This window comes from Hoplias malabaricus, chromosome X2, assembly GCF_029633855.1.
Source record: "Hoplias malabaricus isolate fHopMal1 chromosome X2, fHopMal1.hap1, whole genome shotgun sequence".
NCBI lineage: Eukaryota > Metazoa > Chordata > Actinopteri > Characiformes > Erythrinidae > Hoplias > Hoplias malabaricus.
This window is the reverse complement of record NC_089819.1, coordinates 35,238,909-35,265,623: the sequence shown is the minus strand read 5'-3', so window position 1 is coordinate 35,265,623 and position 26,715 is coordinate 35,238,909. Positions and strand designations below refer to the sequence as shown.

Below are 26,715 nucleotides of genomic sequence, written 5' to 3'. Positions count from 1 at the left end.
TTCCTATTGTAATTGTGATGCTGTGTTGACATTTTTCTTCTGCATCAAATATAATTCATGGCATTGTTTCTGTTCTAATTACAGGTGAAAAATCTGTTACTGTGCCACAGCACACACTAGGTACAGAGCATACCTGGATGTAGAGAGAAGTAAAAAGATGACCAAAATAAAATGTGGTGGAGAAACCTGAGGAACTTAAAAGGACGAAGAGATCATTGGAAGATGTATGTGAGAGTCTCCAAAAAGATGCTGACCACATGGCAGAAGCAGCAGAGAATTCTGCTGGCACCAAAATGGCAGCACAAATAAAAGTCAAATGCCCTGAGACGACAAGCCAAGGAAAAGAGAGAGCAGGTGGTGGTCCTAAATGCTGACATTTGAAAAGAAGGCTACTGAACTGAGCTACTTAACAGATTAACTATAACAATTTTGCAAATCAAGAATATTGGGGTACTTTTTTTGGGGGGGGGGGGGGGGGGGGCTCTTATTCCTTAATGTTTACTCTGTTTTACTTGTCATTTCACTACATTCATACATACTCTTTGTACATCATCTACCGCAGTATTGTTTTGTGGTATTGAGAAGGTAGGTACCTGATATGCACATTATGCTGGTAACTATGCACTGACTGGTTCCACTGTTGCTCAAACACAAATATCCTAGAGTGGATTTGATTTTATGTTTTTGCTGTGGTAATGGTTTTCATTTTTATTCTTAGAGGCTCATTTTTTCATCAAAAATGGAGATACCCTGTATAAGTATCACTAGCTTGCTCCTCATCTATTTGCATAGTTTACGTTTTTAAATTTTTCTGCACATTGTTGATGGTCCCTAAGCGTCTTGGGCGCCCATTACGGCTATTTCAGTAAATGTATTCCATGCAATGAAAAGATGTGGTATTTTGGCAAAATATAATGACTAATTTGTTCTCTGATTTTCCACGCTTAAGAAAATTAAGTTTCAGAGACTTTAGGACTTGGTTTGTGAGCAAGAGGAGGGGCAATACCTGAGTATCTGATATAAACCTAACTTTACCAACCTCAACATAGGGTCGACGCAGAAGTATAAATTGGGCTTAAGAGACTCTTGCAACTCTGCTGTAACCTAAACTGTCATCAAAATTTTAGGCTAATGCTAGCTGAGGACACGTGTTTTTATTTATTTTTTATATATATATATATATATATATATATATATATATATATATATATATATATGAGAGATAGATGGAGGACATCTGGGAAACATCAAGACTGAACCCAAATTGTGTGAAATTTGAAGGACGATGCCCTGTGGTTTAGGGGATGTTTTCAGAGCTTTGCCTATATCTACATGGTTAATGCAGTTTGTTGGAACATACTTCTGCAATATGCTCTTTCTTTGCTGTGACAATAGTGCCCCTTGTCACACTGCAAACCAGTTAAAGCACTTCCCTGAAGCTGTTAATGTTGAAATGATAAAACAGCCAGCCCATAGTCCTAATCTGAATCCAGTTGAGAATGTCTTACTAATTTTTGAAAGCTATAACCATCAAAATCCTATTTTTATCATTCAACTTTTCTGAAAGTTGTTTTAATTTTGATCACACTTTCAGATTACAAAATGTTGTTGATGTTATGATTTGATTTAGAATATTTTTGTAAACTTATCTGCATCCCTTCCATTTATGTTAAGATACTTTTTAAAATCTGACAGGCAGTGGCTCTGACATTGAAGTTCTTTCATTTTTAATTCTACCAACCATTAACACCCTTTCAAACTGACCTATAGAAATGACCTGAATGTTTCATAAAATAAAATCTTGCTACATTAACTTAAATTTAGCCTCCTACCACCTGTTCTTCAATGGTCAGAAATCCCACAGGGCATGTATGATTTGGGTGGTGGATTATCCTCAGTGATGCAGTGACACTGACATGGTGGTGGTGTATTAAGTGTGTGTTGTACTGGTACAAGTAGATCAGACACAGCAGTGCTGCTGGAGTTTTTAAACCCCTCAGTGTCACTGCTGGATCGAGATTGATTAACCAATGAAGAAGGACTAGAGAATGCCCAACACAAACTGTGCAGCAACAGTTACTCTGACTTTACATCTACAAAATGGTTTAATGAGATAGGTGTGTCTAATAGAGTGGACAGTTGGGGTGTCTCAATTCAGGGGCTGATGAGTGTCCTTTACTAATTACCGTTACTAATTGTCGCTCATGTTTGTTCCTGAAGCTCCTGTGCCTTAAAGGCTGAGCCAGAAACTTTCATTTTAAATTATTTACCAGTTTATTACAACTGTAGATGAAAGTGTTTTATTAGTGGATTTCACAAAAAATATATCATAAATAAATAAATCATAGTTTTAGTATAATAGTTTGAAATATAGCCCTTTTGATTGAATGCCCCCCCCCCCACCCACCCCACTGCATTTGAGTACGTTTTTCTTCAAAATATTACATTATTTGATGTTAAGTAGTACGTTTAACAATCTGTTCACTCATCTGCTAATGCCACAATATTCTGAAATCCCACCGGCACTCAATGAACCATGGGATATCTCGGCTGGTTAAGGATAATCCTGTTGCATCTTTAGTTTCTCAGGAAAAGAAGGACACATTTGTCAGCCGCATATAAAAGAGACTCTGAAATGGGACAGTCTAGCCACGCTGTGGTGACATAATCGGCCTACAAATGTGTCCTTCAAGGGATGCAACCCCTAAATTGAGACACAGCTAGTGAGTGGTCAAAGTGTTTAAAATCTCCTGCTGTATCTGAGCCACTCTTACCAGCACAAAACACATTAACACATCAGCACAACATCAGTGTCACTGCAGCACTAAGAATGCTCTGTGTTGGTCCTCTGGGGGTCCATTTAAGAACAGGGTATAAGGGGGAAATAAAATATACAGAGCAACAAATGGCCAATGAAAATGATAAAAACTACATGAAAAAATGTAGTGAAATATGACCATTTTGTTTGGTTGTTTCAGCACTCTATGAGACTGTATCAAGACCAGAAGTGCTTCTGGTATTTTCGAGGGTCTGGTTTAGGCTCCGTCCCCCTTGAGCAGTCAGCAGGGAAATCATTGAGTTGCAGCCTGTTGACTCTGCCACATCGTATGGGGTCTGACCCTCAGCATTTAGCCTGCTCACACTCGCATTACACCTGTAATCACGCCAGAAAAACAGACAGTTCAACACAGCTTTACGATGAAGCTTAATTAATTCCAATTATTCCACAAAAACCATTAGCCTCTTTATGCACTTTGTTATTTTTAATGAATAATTTAGTAAAAGTGTTAAGATCTGTGATGCCAACTTAATAATTTTGTGGCTAGATTTGATAACTTTCAGACACCTCTAGCAAGTTATTTTCTAAAAATGAAGTACAGTAATCCCTCGCTACTTCGCGGTTCATCTTTCGCGGATTCGCTACTTCTCGGGTTTTTTCAAGGGGGCTTATGGCCGCTATATTGTGGATATTGGGGGAAAATCTAGGAAAACCGTGAAATATAAGATACAAATACTTGTTAAATACATAAAAAAAAAAAAAAAAAAAAAAATCTTTCCTCTACTTCTCGGAAATTTGTTTTTCGCAGGTGATCTTGGAACGCATCCCCCGCGAAAAACAAGGGATCACTGTAATGACAAATCTAGTGACCTGTGGATTTTTAAAAATTACATTACTATTAGAAATAAGTACAAATTATTATCATTTGATAATTACTTGATTGACTATTACTGTTGTATTCATGGGTTGCATTTTACGTCACAGTACAAAGTAGCTGCCACACTGGGGACCTACACATTACTCACACACCTCAAATAAAACTAATTCAAATTGTTTTATTGTATCTGTCAACACTTGTAGTCCTCATTTAGACGTTAAAATGAAAGCAACGTAAGTGTAAATGCGTGAGTGATTTATTTGTAGCATATTTGTAAACAGAGCTCTGTTCATTTCTATCAATCAGTACAGGAGCTTGAGCCATGTTCCAAAGTAGCGCCATACTCCTTATATAGTGCACATCAAAGATAATTAAACCAATAATATGAATCTTATAGCTCACTAAAAATATTTTTGACTGACAATGCACTATATGTGCTCAGACAGGAATAAAAACGTTCAGCAGATGAAACACTAGTTGCAGCCATACAGATTGTTCTGTGAATGTAGTGAACAGACATTAACAAGTTGTGGTGTTTGAAAATGCTGAACTTATCTTAGCTTGATCCATTTAATTTCAGATACAGGAAAATGTCTGTGCGGCAAACTATCACTACTTTAATGTGGTGAAGCTCAGTGTAATTCTCACCCAAGCAGAATCTCAGCACTCTGAAGGCCCTTGTTCCCCAGAGCCGCAGCCTCATGCAGAACAGTTTTTTTCAACCTGCAAGACACATATTTACACTGCTTACTTTTTAAATGATTACCTGTATACAGGCAAACATTCACAGTCATTTTTAAAATCATACTGGCTCTTTCGAGATAAAGCCAGTTTTCTCACCTTTCAGCATATAAAAATGTTAATCTGATATGTAATTTCAGTATATCACAATACATTTCAAAATGTATTTATACACTAATGTCGTTTATTCATTCATTCATTCATTATCTGTAACCGCTTATCCAGTTCAGGGTCGCGGTGGGTCCAGAGTCTACCTGGAATCATTGGGCACAAGGCAGGAATACACCCTGGAGGGGGCACCAGTCCTTCACAGGGCAACACAGACACACACACATTGACTCACACACTCTCACCTACGGACACTTTTGAGTCGCCAATCCACCTACCAACGTGTGTTTTTGGACTGTGGGAGGAAACCGGAGGTCCCTGGAGCTGTGTGACAATGCTGTTTAATACTGTTTAAAAGGACTGTGTGGGCATGAGAAAAATAAAAGGAATGACTGGTAGTAGCATCACCTTTATAATTTAAACAACATGGGGTCAGTAGCGATACCACTAGCAAGAACCTCTGTGAAAAGAACCCTAAGGCTGGTGTGAATCATTTAGCACCCAGCAGAGAAACTGTTAAAGCGTCATGTAAAGTACAAACACTATACCCCTGTGATATTTTACAAAGGATATGTGTTCTAAGCAGCCCCAGTACACTAAATGCTGGGCAGACAGCATTTTTGCTGACTGAAAGAAGCATACTGATCCTAGAGGCAAGGATGCTGGTGAGGCACTGGTAATAAGGTGAGTGAAGTAAATGCATTGCTATATTTTGTTGATTCTTTGGTAGATTTGACATAACATATCGTAGTTCTCTCTGCACCAGCAAATTTAGAAATTAAAATATTTTATAATCATATACACTGTATTACTTCAGAACAACCCAAATATTTGCATACAGGTTTTTTCAAAGACACTGTCCATTAATTTTCAGACTTGTCAGAACTGTTTGCATGCCCCTGGCTAAATGACATGTTTTGTTAACTTTCTAATATAGGTACACATCTTACACGTATGAATATTCCATTGCTGTTTGTTTTCTGAATATAACATGCTGGTGAAAAATATGGGCTTTGTAATTTTGTTAATATTGTACAGTAATAAAAGTTACATTTATATTTTATATTTACATTAAACTCAGCACTAAAGAAATATATGTGTATTTCCTGTTAATCAACAAAAATGTAATTTGACAAGGGATGTCTAAACTTGTATAAAGTTTGCATTAGATGGCAGCTTTAAAGACACAGAGATACAGTTTTCAGGCTTACAGGAAAATAGCTTAAATGTGATTTGAAAAAAGACTCAGTGTTTGTGTTCACAATGCTTTTTACATTTACATCCCATAGTAAATGGACTACAGCCTGTAGTTTGTATACATTTATTTAGTAACAGTTAAATGTAACACTTGTCACTCACGCTCCTGACTGCTGATCGATATCAGCACCTTTCTGCACCAGCATAGGTATGATGTCATGATGTCCAGAAATCACTGCAGCAACCAGAGCAGGACGCCCATCACTGCCCAAGCATGAGGGGTCAGCGCCCTATAAACAAAGAAACAAAGTGGATTGTCCATAGTCATAAAAATACACAATCTAAACATCGCTAATAAAATTTTTATTTTTTATTTAAATGTCACCTCATCTAATAACTGCTGCACCACTGAGATTTGACCCCTCCCCCCTGGACCCACCTCCTTCAGAAGCAGACTGGTTTTGGATTCCTTAAAAAGACAATATTTTGTCAGTTAATAAAGTGAGGTTTGTGACTAACTACTTGTTTTAATATATTTTCTGCACAAGCATTGTAAGAAAACCAGCAAAATACAGTTATCAGAACCAACAAAATGTTCATTATAAAAAAGTTACAGTTGGATTTTTAAACTGCTTTTTTGTCATATTCACAAGATATGAAATACACATATAAAGGTTTCACAATGTGAATCACAGGAACTGCAAATAGTAGGGTCTACCAAAAACTATTAACAGGATAGGTAGATGACAGAACCTTTAAATGAATTTCCTTAACTTTTGGAGGAATTGGGAATTTATTCACTAGTGGCTTTGCATTACAGACATTTCACTGTCATAACAACATGTCCTGTTAAAACAGCTTCTTATTAAACCTCTTGTTAAAACTGTCTCAATATTTACTGTCAATTATATAAGCTCCACTTCCTATATAGATGCAACTTTACAGTTACAGACTGTAGTCCATCAGTTGCTCTGAATTCATTTCTAGCCCCTTTCTTCCTGTTTTTTAATGGACAGGACTCCCATAGTCCTAGGCTATAGTTTAGCCTAGTCTTTTGTGTTTAACTCCTTAGCCTCTGTATTTAGCCCTTTTGTTTAGTTACTTAGCTTCTGTGCTTTACCCTTTTGTTTAGCATGCCTTTGTCTAGTTTCCTTTTAAGTTATTGTAATAAAACCTCTTGCACTTACCTCCTTCCCTTACTCCTACACACCTGCATTATTACACATACAAAAATATTTTCTCTAAAGAAACCTTTTATTGTATTTGATTGTATTTTATTAATGTTAACTACTTGATACCTGCTCAAAAAAATCCTTTTAAAAAATATACTTAACACTTTTTGTACATTAAAATTTGATGGTGAAAACATTATATTTACATTACCTGTGTACATTATATCAGGAACACATGTAAGAACACTTGTCCTGACATTTTATGAAAGCAAAGGCTGTGTATTTGGAAGGAATACTAACTGGTTGATGATCTGAAGTGCTGCTCTTTCTTTGGTTCTTTGTGCAGGATGCTGCTATCGCATTTTCACACACTGCCCAAGCAAAGACATACACACACACACATTAGAAAAACAGAAAACAACCTGAGGTCAGTGTGAGCATGGTGTATATACAGCGATCAGGCACAATATTAAAATCACTGACGTGAAGTGAATGATTATTTTGTTACTGTGACATCTGATAAGTGAAATAAGTGAACAGTAGGGGTGACACAATACACAATGTAATTTTTTTTTATTTATTTATTTTTTCCTCTGGGGGATACTGGGGTTTCAATACATTACGAGCTGTGAATCTAATACATTAAGGTGTTATTTTAAAAAACATTGAGCCGTTTGTGTTTAGAGCTCCTGGGAAAACAACATCATGATGTTGTTGTGATTAGCCTGTTGGATGATTATCTGGATGTGGAACTAGTGTTGCCAACCGTCCCGTAAAATATGAAATCCTCTGGTATTTGGACACTAAAATATGCGTTCCATTTTGAACCAGTACGGGACGAGTTTTGTTCCAAATTTTTTTAGGACACACTATTATGGCAATGGTTTGAGACAGAAACACGCAGCTCTCTTTCAGCCAGAACAAGGGATAGATACTCCACGGCTCCTAAACAGAGAACGTGGTTCTCATTGGTCGTCACTTTTATTTAGCCACACAGCAGCCAATAGAGTCACAGTCCCTCCTACAAGGGGTTATTTTGCTGCAGAGCTGAGAGCAGCAGGTCAGTGCTGAAAAACAGGGAATATAAAGCTCTACTTTTAGATAGAACATGTCCCCACTATGTCCTCATTTTTTATATATATTTTAATTTTTCTATGAATATTTCTGGTACCAGTCATTCTTTGTGTTGTATTTGTATTGGCCTCTACATAAAAAATTAAATGGGACATTTATGGAGCTATATTAGTGTAAAAAGTTTTGTTCATTTGAAAAAACAAAAAAAACAAACTGAAACTGAAAGGTCAAATCTTGAGATTGAACTTTAAAAAATACAAAAATGTATTCAACATTAATTTAAGTGTAGGCATTCCCTTGGCCTACACATTCACCAGATCTAAATATTATTGAGCCACTTTGGGGTGTTTTGGAGGAGCGAGTCAGGAATCGTTTTCCTCCACCAGCAATGTTTCAGTTTCATTGTCCAACCTCTGTGTGTGTGTGTGTGTATATATATCTATATATATATATATATATATATATATATATATATATATATATATATATATATATATATATATATAGTGTGCATGTTTGCATGTATGTATGTGTGTGCTTGTTAGTTTACCTCTGCCCTCTGTGACAGCACTGAGGTTGCGTATCTCAGTCAGAGTTCCACTGAGCTGACTCCCAGAAAATGACTGCACAGAAACCACAGGACATAAAGCACACAATCATAGGTGTATACTAAACACTTGCATTTAAGACTTACTTTTTTGTATTGGTTTCAGATTCTTCTGAAATGAAAGGTATTAATAATATGTCTGCTCCCCTTTGCTGCAGTTACAGCTTCATCAGCTAAATCAGCTGGGAAGCCTTTACACTAGATGCTGGAATATTTCTGCACAAATATGTGCAACAGCTCCAGAGCATTCCACTTCATTTAATAATTTTCTATATATTATATAAGATAGGTTCACAATTAAACATATATTTTCACAATGGGTGCATCATAAAATAAAACTTGCACATTATGAATAAACCTATAGAGTGCTGGACATATAGACAGATTATGGACTGCTTTACTGGTACTCATACATCTCATTGTGGAGTGTGAACATTTTATTTTGGACCAAAGGTAGAGCCAAACAAACTTCAGGTATTTTGCTGATAGACTTTTTAGAAGTTGTACTCAGCTGTTGTTGTTTTTTTCAAAGATATTTTAGGTCAACTGCCATAAACCGACATTTTGCAGAATATGGCTTTATTCTGTTGTACATATTTAAGAATTCTGAGTATTGCTACTTTACCCTGGATCTCTGTGGAGCAGCAGAGATGAAATTAACTCGTAGGCTGACCTCATAGCTGTCCTCTTCAATGACTGCAGAGACCAACTGAGGAGCAGAAAACATATTGTACTACACTGGATAAACAGGATAGCTTGCAAAATGATCAGGCACAAGATTAAAAACACTGACAGATGACTTGATAATATCGATTATATCCGTATAATGGTACCTGTCAAGGGGTGGGATATATTAGGCTGCAAAAAAATTTAATATAAAATCAGTTCTTGATATGTTGGAAGCAGGATCAAAAGCATGCCTAAGGATCATGCCTAAAGAATGACTTGTTACGAGAGCCACAGCTTTCAGGGTTCAGAGGACTGACTACAAAAACTCACTAAAGAAAAACTGACTTTGAGGTGGTTCTGCGCCGGAACTGACTGGTCATTCCCAGTCACATCAGTCAGGTAGGTGGAATGGATAGCGAGCAGGTAAGTAATATTAAAATTCCTAATGTTCCTCCTGACCATCTCTCTACTGCTAGTATGATGAGTAGCATGTCCATATCACCCACTCAACGCTAATACATTTTTCAGCATTGAGACTGTGTCTGTTCCCCGCAAAGCTTGTTATCACAAACGCCCAAAAATCAGTTTTAACAACCTAATTAGAATTAACACCAAGGCACTGCAGCGAACGCAATATTTCAGCACTTCCAGCATTAAATTAGGGCTTTTAAATATACGATCTCTAACATCCAAAGCACTCACTGTCTGTGATATTATTACTGATAACAAACTCTATGCATTATGTCTCTGCGAAACATGGGCTAAAGCCAATTAATACATTGCCCTAAATGAGTCCACTCCCCCTGGCTTCAGCTATTACAGTTGCCCACGAACATCTGGTCGTGGTGGTGGTGTAGCCACAATCTATGACCCTACCATTGACACAACACAAAAATCTAGTTATGATACTAAATCCTTTGAAGTACTTACTCTTAAAGTCACTGCATCAAAAAGGCAGCACTCATTTATGCTCATCACAATCTATCGTCCTCCTGGCCCTTATACAGAATTTCTTTGTGAATTTTCTGATTTTCTCTCAAGTGTAGTTATCGTATCAGAAAAGGCCTTAATTGTTGGTGATTTCAATATTCACTTTGAGAAGGACCATGATCCACTTAAAATTGCATTTGAATCAATTTTGGATGCGCTAGGGTGCACTCAGAATGTTACTGGGCCCACTCATCAATGCAAACACACATTAGACCTAGTGTTAACACGGGGCATTGAGATAAAGAATCTATCCAATCTCTCGCTACATGAGACCATCTCTGATCACCATCTAATCACATATGAAATTGCGTGAAACTTTGATATTTGTCCACAACCACGCTACATTAGAAAGCGCACTATAACATCCTCAACAGTTAGTGAGTTTATCAACAACCTTCCAGACCTTACCACCATTTCTTTTCCAACTCACCCAAATGACCTTGAGCTCATTACAAACAACCTACAACACTTATTGTGTACAAACCTAGATAGTGTTGCACCAGTCAAGACCAAACAATTTAGAGAGAAAAGGCTTGCTCCATGGTACAGTGACAGCACGCGTGCATTAAAACTGGCTGCTCGTAACCATGAACGTAAATGGAGACACACAAAACTAGAATGTTTCCGAATTGCATGGCAGCACAGCCTCACCGACTACAAACATGCCTTATCTAAAGCCAAATCACAGTACATCTCTTCCCTTATAGAAAACAACAAAGACAACCCTAGATTCCTTTTTAGCACTGTATCAAATTTAATTGGAAACAAAAAGGAAATCAACCCCATTGTTCCCTCTGATTTCTGTAGCAATGACTTTATGAGGTTTTTTAATGATAAAATTGATTGCATTCGCCTCAAAATCCAAAATCAGTCCAATGTCACATCGGCTCCCGTAGATGAACCCCCCGCCAGCTCTGAGGTGCACTTAGACTACTTGAATTCTGTCGATGAAAATGACTTGCTTAGTTTAATTAGCTCATCTAAATCAACTACATGCTTACTGGATCCTGTACCAACACAATTATTTAAACAAATTTTACCTAAAGTCATTAGACCATTGCTCACAATAATAAACTTATCCCTCAACATTGGATATGTACCAAAACCTCTGAAACTAGCGGTAATCAAACCAATTATTAAAAAACCCAATCTTGACCCTCTTGTACTCGCAAACTACAGGCCAATATCAAACCTCCCTTTTATTGCTAAGATTCTAGAAAAAAGTCGTGTCACAGCAGTTGTGCTCTTATCTACAAAACAATGACATTCATGACATTTTTCAGTCTGGATTTAGACCAAATCACAGCACAGAAACGGCTCTAACAAGAGTAACTAATGACTTACTCCTTTCTCATGATAAGGGCTATATCTCTATTCTGGTGCTGCTTGACCTTAGTGCAGCATTTGATATCATAGATCATGTGATGCTTCTGGATAGGCTGGAAAATCTGGTAGGAATAAAAGAATCTGCCCTCTCTTGGTTCAGATCTTATTTATCCGATCGTTACCAATTTGTTTATCTGAATAATAAATCCTCTAATCATACTTTAGTTAAATATGGTGTTCCACAAGGATCAGTGCTTGGCCCTGTATTGTTCACACTCTACATGCTGCCACTGGGTCGACTAATCTTTAAGCATGGGATTCAATTCCACTGTTATGCTGATGACACACAACTGGATATATCAGCCAAACCCAATGATGTTGCTTGTCTACATAAAATAACAGAATGTCTAACTGAAATTAAAGACTGGATGATGCAAAACTTTCTCATGTTAAATTCTGATAAAACTGAGGTCTTGTTACTAGGTAAAGATACTCAGATACATTCACTCAGAAATGCTGCTATTGATAATTCAACAGTAAAACACAATGCCATCATTAAAAACTTAGGGGTAGCCTTTGATTCAACTCTCACATTTGATACCCACATATCCAATACAGTCAAAACCGCCTTCTTCCACCTACGCAATATTGCCAAAATTCGGCATATTTTATCATTAAAAGATGCAGAGAAACTAGTGCATGCTTTTATAACTTCACGTCTAGACTACTGCAATGCGCTCCTGGCAGGGAGCTCGTGCAATGCGTTACACAAGCTTCAGTTAGTTCAAAATGCAGCAGCCAGGGTGCTCACTAGAGCTAGAAAATTCGAACATATCACCCCAGTTCTCTCGTCCCTACACTGGCTACCTGTAAAATTTCGCATTGACTATAAAATCCTCCTCTTAGCTTATAAATCTCTAAATGGTTTAGGCCCGCAGTATCTTACTGAACTTCTCATACCTTATCGCTCGTCACGTACACTTCGTTCATAAGACGCCCATCTACTCTTTGTTCCTCGCATTAAGAAAAACACAGCAGGAGGAAGAGCCTTTTCTCACAAAGCTCCTCAACTCTGGAATAGCCTTCCGGTTACTGTTCGGGGCTCAGACACACTCTCAATCTTTAAATCTAGATTAAAAACCTACCTTTTCAAACAAGCTTTTGGTTAATCACTCACCTTCAGGTTACTCCTTCTATATTGGTGTTCGGGCTGGTTTTCATATTATCACTGTTCTGTATTAATCCTGTCATATCACCATAGCTACAGCATTCTTAGTTAGCTTTGTAGTAACCGCCAACACGCTGTCTGTCGCTGGGTTCTCTTGCCTGACCAGTGGAAGCTTTTTTCGCAGGACAAATTTCCCCGTTCTTTACCATGACCCTACTAACCTCTGTATTTTTATTTGTTCCCTTTGTCTGGCTTTTTTTCTCCTGTCTCTCACTCATGCTTTGAGATGTCCTGCTGCTCTCCAGGTGTTGCCCTGATCCAGCCCGTGTCCTGTACAAGATCCTGGCCTTGTCTCATCTACACTATGATGCTTGGCCATGCTGTTTTATCTCAGATTAACTCTGCACCTAATTTTAACTCACACTGAATCCCTGATCACCTCCTCCTTCATCAGACTCATACATCACTAATATCATCATCCTCACCATTTTCATTTCTGCTTCTCCATCATCACTAATATACTACATTTATATTACTATAACCCCTTCATCGGTCATTTCACTTTTACTTCTGTTCTCTGTTGCGTCTCCGGTGTCGACCCGAGGAGGATGGGTTCCCCGTATGAGTCTTGGTTCCTTCCAAGGTTTCTTCCTCGTGTGCTGAGGGAGTTTTTCCTTGCCACTGTTGCCCCTGGCTTGCTCATAGGAGGCTTGGACCCGGATCTCTGTAAAGCTGCTTTGTGACGACTTTTTGTTGTGAAAAGCGCTATATAAATAAAATTTGATTTGAATTTTGATTTTGATTTGACTTGACTGAAAGCCAATTCTTCAGAGCCAACGGTTTAAAACTGGACCTCTGGATCAACACCTTGGACGTCTGATTGGTCCTGAGGGACTGGGGTGAGGGAATTTCTTCCCCTGTTCTAATCCTGATTGAATGTTCATTTAGACTAGAACCTCACTTAAGTAGTGACATCACATATAATTTACGACATTTGACTTTAGGAGTGAATGGCCAAAATTGTTACATCTCCTGAACTATGCTTTTATAGTGATAAACAACCAATATTCCTAATACAACATGAGTTATCACATGAGCATAGTTGTTTCAGTGTAGCCTAAAGCAAGTGAATTACATTTGAGAGAGATTAATTAGGATGCAATATAAAAGAAATTATACGTTGATGCAAAGTAATATCATTCAGACCAAAACCAAATAACACACATATAGTATCTAGCAGATAACAGACAGCTGCTATGTGAAGATTCTGGTGATTCCTGAATAAAAGTTCATACAAAATGTCATTTTAAACACAATTATAATTCCATTTTTGATTGTCCAACTGGAATTCATTTTTACAACACATTTTACCATGTGATAAACCTTTAGGGATGTTAAGGAATGTTTGATTCTTTAGTTTTAAGATTCTTTAAAGCCATTTCACAGAGGGAAGAAGTTAATCATTTATAGTCTCTGTCCCTGTGGCTTAGGCAGAATTCTGTTCTTGCCCCCTGGAGACCTTGTGCCATAAACAGGGCTTGGGGGTAGTTTACCCAGACTTTGAGGCACTAAAACATTATCTGGACTCTGATCTTTCATGGGGAAGAAAAAGGTGACCAAAAAGCCACTTATGTGACTAGGCTAACTTCTGAATGTTAAAGTAAAAGAAAAAAAAGTAAAATTTCTTATGAAATTAATTAACATCCATCTTATTACACTAAAAAAGTTAACACAATAGTTTAATCTTGAACCTGATTGGTGCATATACACTCCTGGCTATAATAGCTACAATTAATAGTGTTGATAAATTGACAATTTTGGCCTGATTTATTGATTTTTCAAAATTATTTATTTTGTCACAATAGAAGTTACAGGAAAAGAATTAAGACATTTCCTAAGCTAGCTAGCTTTGAATCATCAACCATACTTGATATACCAGTGTTGTTCTTATTAATATCAGCGTATCGTCACTCTACAAGGACATTCTTTAAAATTTCTGTATTTTAAAGTAGAAACTTTATCCTAACATTTGTATTGGTTTAACACTGTGCAAAGGACATCTTCTGATGATGAAAAAATATATAAAAAAAATAAAACGTATTTTGTCTTTACAGCAATACCAATGTATATTTTGCATAAATGCCCATATGGCAGGACACTTGACATCACACATTTGCTAAGCTTTATGAGTATTTGAGATTGCCAGGATACTGCCAGGAAAACAGGTTATTCCTAAAATCTTTATTCCTAAAAGCTAGTTTCCATTGATATCAGACATTTGATATTCAGTGAATTCACTTATGAACTTATAAAATTGCATACATTTCTATTTAAGTTGTCTTACCCTGCCCATCCGGGGTTCTCCTATCAGGGCTTGGAATTCACTGTTGTTCTGTGTGTAGCTGCGTAGATGAGCACATATATGATCCAACTGCTTCCTCCAGAACCCTGTATGCACACGTACATAAACACACACTATATGACCAAAAGTTTGTGCACACATTCCTATCCAACATTTCTTTTGAAACGAAGAATATGTTCCTCTTTGATGATGTAAGACCTTCTACTCTAGTTCTGCATATGCACTGGTACTGGGTGAGCACTGGACACCCAGTATGTCTTGGCTAAATAATTACATTTGAGTTAAAGAAACAGTAGGTAGTACTTTTTCCTGAAAATTACCACTTTAAAGTCAGTGTGATGCTTCGTTGACCTGTAATAGGGAGAACAGGGAGAAAAACTGCACTATGATAGTTTGCAGTAGGGTAGGAAACCACCCCAACACTTAATTTCAGGACCAAATTGTACATAAAGTCCCTTTATTAAGTATTTTTGGACCATTTTTGATCATATTTGTTGTGACACACAAACTTGTTACATTTTATGCCCCCCATTTCTACATTTTACGGTTCAGTGAAGAAGCATAATTATTCTGAAGTTGTAAGTTTAAGGTAAACATTTTATATATTGTTCCTTTAATACTCGCTACAGTAACTTTAAATGAAAGTTAAAAAAGTATTTTCCTTCTTTTGTAAAGTTACAGTTTTGGAGACGTGAGTGATTTCCAACAATCACTTTCTGGATTTTGAGTATCTAGGAATGTGCGTTATTAAACTGCTGTACCTCGTCCGGGGCTAATGGCAGTGAGGAGGGGCTTCCTGTCACTCATCTTCTCCTGTCTGCTTTGCTCTGCCTCCCTTTGCTGGCTCTGCTTCTGCAGCTGTGTGCTGGAGGGGTAGACCAGGCCAGCAGTCTGTGTTTGTGCATCCACACACACAGCTGCATTTGCCCTGGACACATCCACTTCAGCAGAGGACACACTCAGAGATACTGGTTGCCAGGTTGCACTTACAGGAGAAGCCTATGGAGATCGGCTGATAGCTATTGCAATATACGACCAAAAGTGCATGGACAACACCTATATTTGAGTCATTGCTATTAAGAGCTTACCTCTTTTTCCTCCAGAGTGCCCTTTAGTTGACCCCGCTGCTTTGTGGTCAGTCGAGGTGGACCCTCAAGGAACACACCACAGCTTCCACAGAAGTTAGAATAAGGGTGACTACTTGCTCCACACTGGGAGCAAGTCAGAGAACTGACCGCATGGCCAGGCTGATATAGACACACACACACACAACAGTAATTAATGTTTCTGTGTAAGGAAGGAATTCTATAAGAATATTTGCATTTACAAAAATTATAATGAAAAATTATACTTAACCTACATATTTTTTATTGTATGAGGTGACAAATATCATTAATATAATTTATTCTAAGGTTATTTTTTTGAAATGTAAAAAATTTACTTTGATCATGTGCCCACACGTTTGCCCACAGCTGTTAAAATTAAATTTTGATTTTTATTTTTTTTTTTAATTTCTCATGATTCACTGGAGATCTGCTTGTGGATCTCACTGGATTTTTCTCACCTTGGCTCCACACCAGTCACAGAATCGAGCGTCAGAGTGATTAACCCGGTTACATTTGGAGCAGGACACCATTTTCCCCTGCACACTCGGCAGAGGAGAAGCAAGCTGACCACTCAACTCAGGCTAAAAAAATAAAATAAAAAATACATCTAATTTTATCCTCAAAACAAACAATTTCATTCAATATCAGAAGCTAGATTTTGTAAAGCTTTAAAGAAGTCATTGTTGAAAATATTTTGCAAAATTAAAGAAATATGATGTAATCCCATAAAGCTGCTTCAGTAAAAGCTATTTAAAACATCAATGTTTATTTTAACATGATTTTACCAATGTTATTAATCAAAGTTCAGGTTTTCTGAGGGTTTTGGGCAATAAATAATTTCATATCATGTGTCTAAATTCTTTGTTATTTTACCAATATTATATAAACAATAAAAGCAACCCAATGTCAATAGGTAAAAATCTTGTGTCATTTATGTCCATCACAAAGTTTTAGTTCTCCTGTAAATTAAAAATATATATTTTTATTTGTGTGAAATAACAGTTTTATGTCCTGTATAAAACTAGTTTAAATAAATGTTATATATGTTTAACATAGATTCATATTAGCCCCCTTGTGGCAAAAAAATAAATACATAAATGGTCTTTAAAAATGATCATATATTTTTCTGAAATCACATTAATTGGGAATGTCCTTGATTGACAGTTCACGAGATCTACTCTGATAAGTTGCATTATATATTAATAACTTAAATTTGATGATTAGTTTTGTGTTGCAGCTGTCTGATTTGCTGTGATCTTACACTGTCAGCTTCAGGTAGTCTGGTCTCACACATCACACAGTAGGTGATGTGGGCGGGGTTTCCTGTTCCACATGACTGACAGATCAGTTTGTCCTAAGGGAGAGAACGATCATTTAACATATAAATAGAAATATTCATCCAAAAATGTATGATTATACATAGAAATGAATTTGTGATTTCTCTTTAAATACATTACTGCAATACTGAATTTGACCATAACTCCAGTTGTGCCATGTGGAACTCTGTGTGGACAATAGGGATGGATAAGTAATTTTTAATAAATTATAAGAATATTTTTAGTGTAATGCTTTACTAAACAACAGTTTTCTGTTTAGGTAATCATGTGCACAGTTATATAACTATAATGCAAACAATCTCAGCCAGCTTATGGTGTGTCCATGACTGGTCAGTTCATGACCATCCTCAGCACAGTGGTGACACTGACATAGTAGTAGTAGGAGTGTGTGTTTGTGTGTAGTACTAGTATAAATGTATCAGACACAACTGGAGATTTTACATGTCAGTGTCACTGCTAATTTCAGTTGTCCACCAAAGATATACAGCCAAAAGTAGAAACCTGAGACCCCAGTATTGTAATTCAAACATTGTCCTGGTATTTTGTCAAAAAAGGACAAGTGTCATAAAAAAAAAAAAACATAAAAACATAAGTAATAATATGCTATGTTCATGATTGCTAATATCAAAATACTTTCACTAGAACAGAGCAAACTGATGCACATGCAAAATGGCTTAAATAGACTTATGAAAAACATTGTTTTTGAGAGCATCAACACATTAATTTGAGGATCACAAGCTCCCACAAACACACTGTAGGGTAATGAGATAAATGTACATTAATTTCTAATAACAAATTTGACTTTTTGGGACTTAGAATAAGAATTTAGACTGCTCACTTTCAGAAGACATCTCCTCTTCTCTCCACATCTCCACTCAAGAACTGCATGTGTGTGAGTGAATGTGAGTGTGTGTTGCCCTGTGAAGGACTGGCGCTCCCTCTAGGGTGTATTCTGAGCCATGGGAATGTGACGAAAGTAATTAGTCCCTGGTATTATTCTGACATTTCACTATCTTAAAATATAATAGAGATGCTAGCTGACCTAAGAAAGGGAAGGTGTACTAGGTTTACATTTGTATTCATTCATTCATTCATTCATTATCTGCAACCGCTTATCCAGTTCAGGGTCACGGTGGGTCCAGAGCCTACCTGGAATCATTGGGCACAAGGTGTGAATACACCCTGGAGGGGATGCCAGTCCTTCACAGGGCAACACACACACTCACACATTTGCTCACACACTCACACCTACGGACACTTTTTGAGTCGCCAATCCACCTACTAATGTGTGTTTTTGGACTGTGGGACGAAACCAGAGCACCCGGAGGAAACCCACACAGACACGGGGAGAACACACCTCACAGTCAGTCACCCGGAGTGGGACTCAAACCCACAACCTCCAGGTCCCTGGAGCTGTGTGACTGCAACCCTACCTGCTGCGCCACCGTGTGTGTGTGTGTGTGTGTGTGTGTGTGTGTGTGTGTGTGTGTGTGTGTGTGTGTGTGTGTGTGTGTGTGTGTGTGTGTGTGTGTGTGTGTGTGTGTGTGTGTGTGTGTGTGTGTGTTCACTACCATGGGGTTAAAAGTGGTAGGCACATTTCATTGAACCTTGTAAAATGACAAATAAGAAATAAGGGCACTGCATTAGATGATGACACAGCAACAGGCAATCAGATATTTTCTTCTTGAGCAGTTGGTTTGTAGACATATATTCCATGCATTTACGGAATGATGGGGAGACAAGATAAAACAAAATGAATGGGTCTTGTTCTTTACATTGACTTGAATGTGTTTCTTTAGAGATGTTTTAGATAGAGATTCACAATGCTTACCATAATGAAAAAGTAAAATTTTTTGTAAAAGACTAATATAGAAATAAAAGCCAGTGGGTGAAAATGCTCATTACATTTAGCATTACACTGTTCAAAATAACATATCTACATTGAATAGATAATGAACAAGAGCAGTAACCTCTGAGCAGTAACTTTTTCTAAGCCAAACCGAGATTCCAGTTTGTTTCCTGTGTGGCACTCTGGCCTTACCAACACATTATCAAGGTAGCTGGAATGTGTGCAAAGTAGGGCATACAGCATTATTCTAGGAATATCTTATATCAGTCACCAAAGGGTCTTCTATACCCTGCCTGAGCATCCCTTCAATTCAGTAAAGGTGTCAACAAATCTGCATAAAATTTGTGTCTTTACAGTCTTTACAATTATGTACCTATGAATGCTGCACTACAATGACTGGGAGTGTATAAGGGGATTCGTTACACGATACCACACCCTCAACTCTCTGTAAACAGATCTGGACCCATATTTATGCAAGTACACAAAGGCAGATTAAACTATGAAAAACAGACATGATGACAGCAGAGATATTAGGAGACAGCGCAAAGATGTAAGAGAAGAAATAAGAGAACTGTGATTCTCTGTGCCTCATTGCTGCTAACTCAGGGCTAGGGTGATGCTTATTCTAAATGAATGAAAATGGACATTCTGAAAAGAGCTTTTTAAAATATATATGTGTGTGTGTGTGTGTGTGAGAGAGAGAGAGAGAGAGAGATAAATACCTGTAGCCTGAGACTGGCTTGTGGTTGAAGTTGTTGAGCCAGCAGGGTCTCACACACCACACATGAGCTTGTGTTCACTGGGACAATGCTTTTACACTGGACACACAGGATCATCTGTCCCAACACACACACAAACAATTAGTGACCATTAAAAACTGATGGACAATTTTCCCATGTTTTGTGTTTTCAAATTTATTTGGATTCTCTGGGGCAGCTGTAAATGTGCTCCAGGCAAACAGGCTTAATGCTAAGTGTCAGCTAGAGTGGTTTAGGATCAAATATTCAACATCAGAATATGAAACAAAGACTTCCTAGAAGAACAGAAGCTTTAGTTACAGCTTTAGCTACAGCTATGTTTGTAGCTGAATCCAGTGTAATTTGAAACAGCCCTTACCTGTCCACCCTCAGTGGGGGGCAGTCTCTGTCCCGGGATGGGGGGCACAGGAGCTCCACAGTGCAGACAGAACTGAGCGAAGGGGTCAGCAGGGCGATGATTCAAACACTTAGAGCACCTGCAGCCCAAGAGATTCAAAACCAAAATCACATAGATGATAGATAATTACATAGAACATGTAAACAAATCATGTACATAAAATAATTATATGTTGAATTATTAAATTGCATCTATATTATATTTTTTAATCACATTTATTACTTTTCTTATTATTTTTCTATATTTTTAAAAATTAAGTTTAAGTTTAAAGGGCGGCACGGTGGCGCAACAGGTAGTGTCGCTGTCACAGAGCTACTGGGGCTGTGGGATCGAGTCCTGCTCCAGGTGACTGAGCGAGTGAGGAGTTTGGTGTGTTCTCCCCCTGTTCGCGTGGGTTTCCTCCGGGTGCTCCAGTTTCCTCCCACGGTCCAAAAACACACGTTGGTTGGTGAAAATGCGACTCAAAAGTGTCCATAGGTGTGAATGTGTGAGTGGGTATCGCCCTGTAAAGGACTGACGCCCCCGCCAGGGTGTGTTCCTGCCTTGTGCCCAGTGATTCCACGCATGCTCCAAACTCACTATGACCCTTAATAGGATAAACGGTTACAGACAATGAATGAATGAATTTAATTTTAATAATGGTATTAATTCCAAATGTTTGTAGTCACCACTAAAAGTGAGTGAATTTAGCTACAATGTGTCCCCATTTTACAAACAAATGTTCAATTGTGTGTCCACACAAACTGGGAGTACTGGGAATACACTAGGAGGCTGTGAGCAGCTGCATGTGCCAGGCGCTGGCTAGTGGAGCAGTGAAACTGTTCTATGGAGTGGAGGAGTTCCATCTAATACAGTTGGGATGAGTTGGAATGGTGTTTGTGATCAACAACGAATCGCTGAAACCTGATTTCATAAACATCAATACCTGATCTCATACATTTATGTAAGGCTGAAAACAATCAAATATTTGCAGCAAAGGGTGATAGAATTAATACCCAGAAATTCTATAGAAATGTTCAATAAGCATTTCTACAGAAAGTTTTAGCCATAGAGTGTGCCTTGTTCAGTTTTTTTTTTTCAGTTCTCTCTCACCTTAGGAAATCTGTTGCTCTCTGGATACGAGACATCTGTGTGCTGTTAAGGTTTTTAAACACACTGTTCACCGTAGATGATCTCTGAAAAAGGATACAACAGAATAAGTATCATACACTTCTGTAATCATATTAAAATTATACACACATAAAACTATAAAAGACCCATATATGATATTCACTGTAATCTACTTAAGAGTTTCAGTGTTTCAAATCAAAATACTCATTATTTTACATTATTCTTACATTTTGCTACTTTAAACCGTCATGAGATCTGTTCTTCTCATATATTCAGCATAAATGTGTGGAGCCCAACTGCTGTAGGTTGGATAGATTAGTATATCATCACTGTCCAATGAAAAACCAATGTATCTCAGAAAATATCAAGTTTACAGAATAAGGAAAAAAACCTTCTTAATTTTCAATGGAAGTCAATGCAAAATTAATTTTCCAAGTAATTTTGGAACATTTCTATTGGTCCATTCATCATGAAATTTCTACACGATATGGAGGGCAGCTACTATATATTTTTTCTTATTTTTTTAAATACACACAATGTAGCAGCTTAGTTTCCAAATATGGACTGCATTGTCTGTGTGAGGTAAAGTTATAAATTATTCTGCATACTACATTAAACTCTCAAAAAAGATGGATGAAGCTGTCTGCCCTCACCCTTAATAAAATATGTTCCATGATCTATGCTGTGTGTCTATTTCTAAAGCATGAATAAAGCATCCATTTTGTCTTTTAAAATCATTGTTTAAAAAGATTTTACATTCTGCATTTTAACAATTTTTGTGTACTGTTGTATTCTATAAACATTAACCTGTGTGTGTCTGGAAGGGAGGGCTGCAGTTGATGTTTGTAAACGCTGGGTCAAGAAATGTAGGCCTTTTCCAGAATGTAGGGATCCAGTCGCAGGGATATCAAAAACATCCAAAACACACATACACACACGTTAATTTGTTTCTCCCAATTTGCAGTAAGCTGCTGGCCTGGTCTCCCTTTAGCCACACAATACTACGATGCTGGGAGAGTGAAAACAACACATGCTTCCCCTACAGGCATTTTTCTTTTGACCCCTGTGGAAAAGTAAATAAATCGTGTGGGACAAACCTTACCTAAAAGCTTCCCAGAAACATCCCCAGCACCATTCAGAAAAGCACTGTGATCCTTTGGATTTGAATGAAAATGTGGAAAGCACAGTTAAAAATTTACATTAATTGAAAAAAGCATTACTGCCTATGTCAACAGAAAATACTGGACTGCATTATGAAAATACTTAAGAAGTCTATTACAATCATTTATTCATTCATTCATTATCTGTAACCGCTTATCCAGTTCAGGGTCGTGGTGGGTCCAGAGCCTACCTGGAATCATTGGGCGCAAGGCAGGAATACACCCTGGAGGGGGCGCAAGTCCTTCACAGGGCAACACAGACACACACACATTCACTAACACACTACGAACCCTGGAGCTGTGTGACTGCGACACTACCTGCTGCGCCACCGTGCCGCCCTCTATTATAATCAATTACACGTAATTAATTTTAAAGCTTATAATTTTTGTTATCTTTTTAATTTGGAAGGATATAAATTTAGGCACCACTACTCCAAATAAATACCCAAATAACAATATCACATCACAAAAATAATTCATTTTATAGTTTACAATTTTTGTTTTCTTTTAATACTTAAGTTTCAATAATGTTTTTAAATATGGTGAAATGCATTATCTATTTAAATCTAATTCATGGTTAATTAAAAGAAACAGCTAATGTTCATAGCTGCAATATTTTACTCAAATATTATTTATATATATTTATATATTTTACATTATAGCATCAATCGTGATTATTATTTTTTATTATATAACATCAATCGTGATTATTATTTTTTATATTATAACATCAATCGTGATTATATATCGTGTAGCCATTTTTACACAGATTAGCGGTATTAATAATTGATTAAATTTAGTCAAATCAAATATTGCCCTATTTGTGAAAAATTTACATTAAGATAAAAAAGAAAGCATATGTACATATGTGGAGTCAATATGCTCTGTGTTTAAAACAGAGTAATCCTGTTCATCCTGGTTTTCCTCTGAGTTTTCTGGCAGCTCTGATGGAACCTGCTCCACAATGAAGACTTTAGTAACCACAGCACTCTGTCGGCCATCGCTAAAACAGAAGAGAGAGACGTGTCTTTCAATCTGATGCTCCAGCAATTTATAAAGCACCTAAACAAAAGAGTGCCAAAACATTATTGCATATTTTACTTTTATTCCACAATGTTTAACAACGTTTTATTTAAGCAAATACTTATAATAAATTGAAAGGAGTATGAAAAGTGAAGTACAATCTTTATATGGTGCTGTTTGCTGCAGTACCTGGTGACCGCTATGGCTCTGACAGAAACTTTCCCACTGGGTAAGCGAATGGCCTCAGTGTAAGTCATAGTACTGCTCCCAAATCCAGGCCTTTTCAATACCTCTGGCTTAGTACCATCCAGAGTAAAGAAAATACTCACATCTGGCGTGTCTAAAATAAGACCAGAACTTAGTCAGAATGTTTAAAATGGGACAATTGGTTACGCTACTTTCAAGATAGGTGGTAGTTTCCTCCAAGGTCAAAATCATTCTCCGCACTTGATTGTGTTCAAGTTAAAAAAACAAACAAAAAAAAAAAACAACAACAAAAAAAACAAGATTCTCTCCAGATTTTTTGCCATATCATGTAGATTTTAGCATTTCTACAGATGTTTTTGAACAGAAATACAGCAAAACAACATTGCCTATGTTTGAAAACTATAAATTAATCATTATTTGATATATTACTGTTGATGGACTGTTCCGCCAAAAAGTGTTTATATCACAACTTGACCTGTTTGTGCTACATTGAAAATTTGGATGTATAAGATTCAGCTTCTGAATTCAGAAGGTGTTCGTGTGGTGCCTTCTAGTGGGAAACACATTTTTCCTATAAAACCGACACCAATTAAATGCAGCATTAGACCCAATAAATTTAAAGGTGTTGCAAACCACTCAGAAAAACAGTTGTTAATAACATTCTTTTATGTATTTCCTCACTGCATTCAGTAGCCACATCAACATTTAAGAATGAAATCGTGTAACATTTAGGCAAATGTGGCATTAGGAGTCCTGCCCAGGGAGGTGATATTTTTTGTTTAATTACTTGTATCATATCTACTGCTGATTACTGGAAATTTGTTTACTCACAAGTCCAGCTCTGTGTTTTGATGCTCTAGTCATAACTAGTTCTATAATAAGTATCTGGCCTCTTATTAAGGTGGCCCTTGGTTACCCTGCTACCTACCACATACAGCAATAGGATGGTACAGTGAATTAACACTCACCTGATTTGATTTCAACTGGCGTGGTTGTATCTATCTCATGCTTGGCTTTACCAGGAGGAGGCACTCTTATAGGAATGATAAATGGAGCCACCACTGAGCCAGCAGTCATTCTCAGAGGCTAATGTCATCCAAATCTGGAACTGGACTACTAATACCCTAGGGTATAGTACCTTTACTATAATACCTTTCTCAAACAGAAAAGATCATTATTGAATAATATAGATCTACAAAACATTGAGCTAGAAATGCACATTTTCTATAATTCTAGTGGATGATTAATTGAGCTGGAAGGATTGCTGCTCAATTTCATTGTACTATCCACAGTGACAATAAAGGAATCTTGAATGATTATTAAAAAGCATGAGATGTGAAACTGATTCACACATCACTGCAAAAACAATATATATTTAATTATAATTATTATTTTTTTATCATTCCAAACCAAGTGTGGTTATGTTATTGTAAAGGACACTTGATATATACCTTCTGAATTACATACACAAAATCAGCTGATATCAGAGTAAGTCAAATGATAAATCATTTGAGCCCCTGACAGGCTAGGGGTACTACTTTGAAAGAGAAAAAAATTAACCCTCACTTAAAAAAATATTTTGCGTTTTAAATGAATAAATATATTTGCTGTTGAAACCATTTATAAATCTATAACCCTGACCAAGCTGGGGTTCTATACCCTTATTTAATATTTCCATCCAATTTATGTCAAACACTGGCAAAATATTTCTCCTTTTTCTAACATTTGTCATTTCACAGAACTGGAGGATATTCCATAAGGAAGATTTTTCAGTGTGCCAAATAATGTTAGCCTAAAGTTGAGGATTTTGCTGTGTGGAAAACACCCTGCTGATCAAGAAATATGCAAAACTAGAGCAAGACTTGCAACAAACACTTTGCTTTATAAAATGGAATAAGAATCAATATCAAATTGTTGCATATTTGTGTATATTTGTTGCATATATGTGCAATCTTAAAACAGTGGCACAGACACCCAACCAGCAGAGAATGGGAGTATTCCACAAAGCAGGATTTATTAGATAGTTAAAGTAAGTCCAAAATAAAGAATTTTCCTACTGGAAAAGCTTGACTTTGGGCTTCAGTTATCTATCTAAACCGAACACTCCTGCTTTATGGAAAACTCTTTTTCAATCCAATAGCCATTTGGTACAATCTATGTATTTTGGAAAAAAGCCTTAAGTTCGTAACTCACAGAGTGCTCTACATAGGGATTGATCTGGTTGAGATACAGCCTAAATATTTAATTTCTATATTAAACAGTAGTCAGTTTTTTAATGTTACTATAAATTTACCTCTAACCGCGTATCCAGCCACGCCGCAATGACAACACAACCGCAGAGCAAAGCGCGCCCATAGCAACCGTCTGAGCCAACGGCAAGAGGCCTCTGCTCGTATGCGTTGTAATAATGGGCTTTTTTAAGCTTGAAAACTAAATAAAACACGCAAAAGCACATTAATTATGTGAACTATTATTATACCTAATGCAATGAACATATTAGGATAGCATTACATTAAATATATAAACTAGCACTTCCAATAAATATACTGACGAATTAAGGACGAATCGGTCGATTCACAAACGGCTCCTTACTCGCTAGATACTTAGTGTCCTACGTAGGGATAGAAACAATAGCTCATACACCCAAATGCTGCGTACTATGTATGAAAAATGGCTTTGGCACATGCGCATTGGAAAA

At 37.1% G+C, this 26,715-nt stretch overlaps 1 protein-coding gene across 4 annotated transcripts; it reads right to left on the bottom strand.

The window, feature by feature from the left end:
• Positions 1-1,227: 1,227 nt before the first annotated feature.
• LOC136676979 (double zinc ribbon and ankyrin repeat-containing protein 1-like) lies at positions 1,228-26,624 on the bottom strand. Of its 4 annotated transcripts, XM_066654306.1 has the most exons (22): positions 26,569-26,624; positions 26,311-26,447; positions 24,986-25,169; positions 24,000-24,150; positions 23,652-23,790; positions 22,730-22,781; positions 22,435-22,499; positions 21,610-21,692; positions 20,479-20,596; positions 20,085-20,198; positions 17,438-17,530; positions 16,635-16,757; positions 16,159-16,317; positions 15,832-16,069; positions 15,053-15,156; positions 9,181-9,264; positions 8,499-8,571; positions 7,175-7,245; positions 6,088-6,171; positions 5,865-5,992; positions 4,305-4,379; positions 1,228-3,154 (listed from the first exon to the last, which is right to left on the bottom strand). In XM_066654306.1, the coding sequence occupies exons 3-22, from the start codon at positions 25,092-25,094 to the stop codon at positions 2,983-2,985; spliced, it is 2,235 nt and encodes a 744-aa protein (XP_066510403.1). In that variant the 5' UTR covers positions 25,095-25,169; positions 26,311-26,447; positions 26,569-26,624; the 3' UTR covers positions 1,228-2,982. The 4 variants fall into 4 exon arrangements, with proteins under 4 accessions (XP_066510403.1, XP_066510406.1, XP_066510404.1 ...); XM_066654309.1 differs by lacking the exon at positions 24,986-25,169; XM_066654307.1 differs by having other exon boundaries at positions 26,311-26,618.
• Between the last annotated feature and the right edge of the window lie 91 nt (positions 26,625-26,715).

What these genes read in the sequence shown, in the direction of transcription:
- LOC136676979 (XM_066654306.1), bottom strand. Translation starts at nt 25,094, where the DNA reads ATGACTGCTGGCTCAGTGGTGGCTCCATTTATCATTCCTATAAGAGTG. An exon ending in GCCAGTTGAAATCAAATCAG is followed by an intron (nt 24,151 to 24,985) that starts GTGAGTGTTAAT and finishes GTCTTATTTTAG; the next exon opens with ACACGCCAGATGTGAGTATT. An exon ending in CTGCTCCACAGAGATCCAGG is followed by an intron (nt 8,572 to 9,180) that starts GTAAAGTAGCAA and finishes GTTTCTGTGCAG; the next exon opens with TCATTTTCTGGGAGTCAGCT.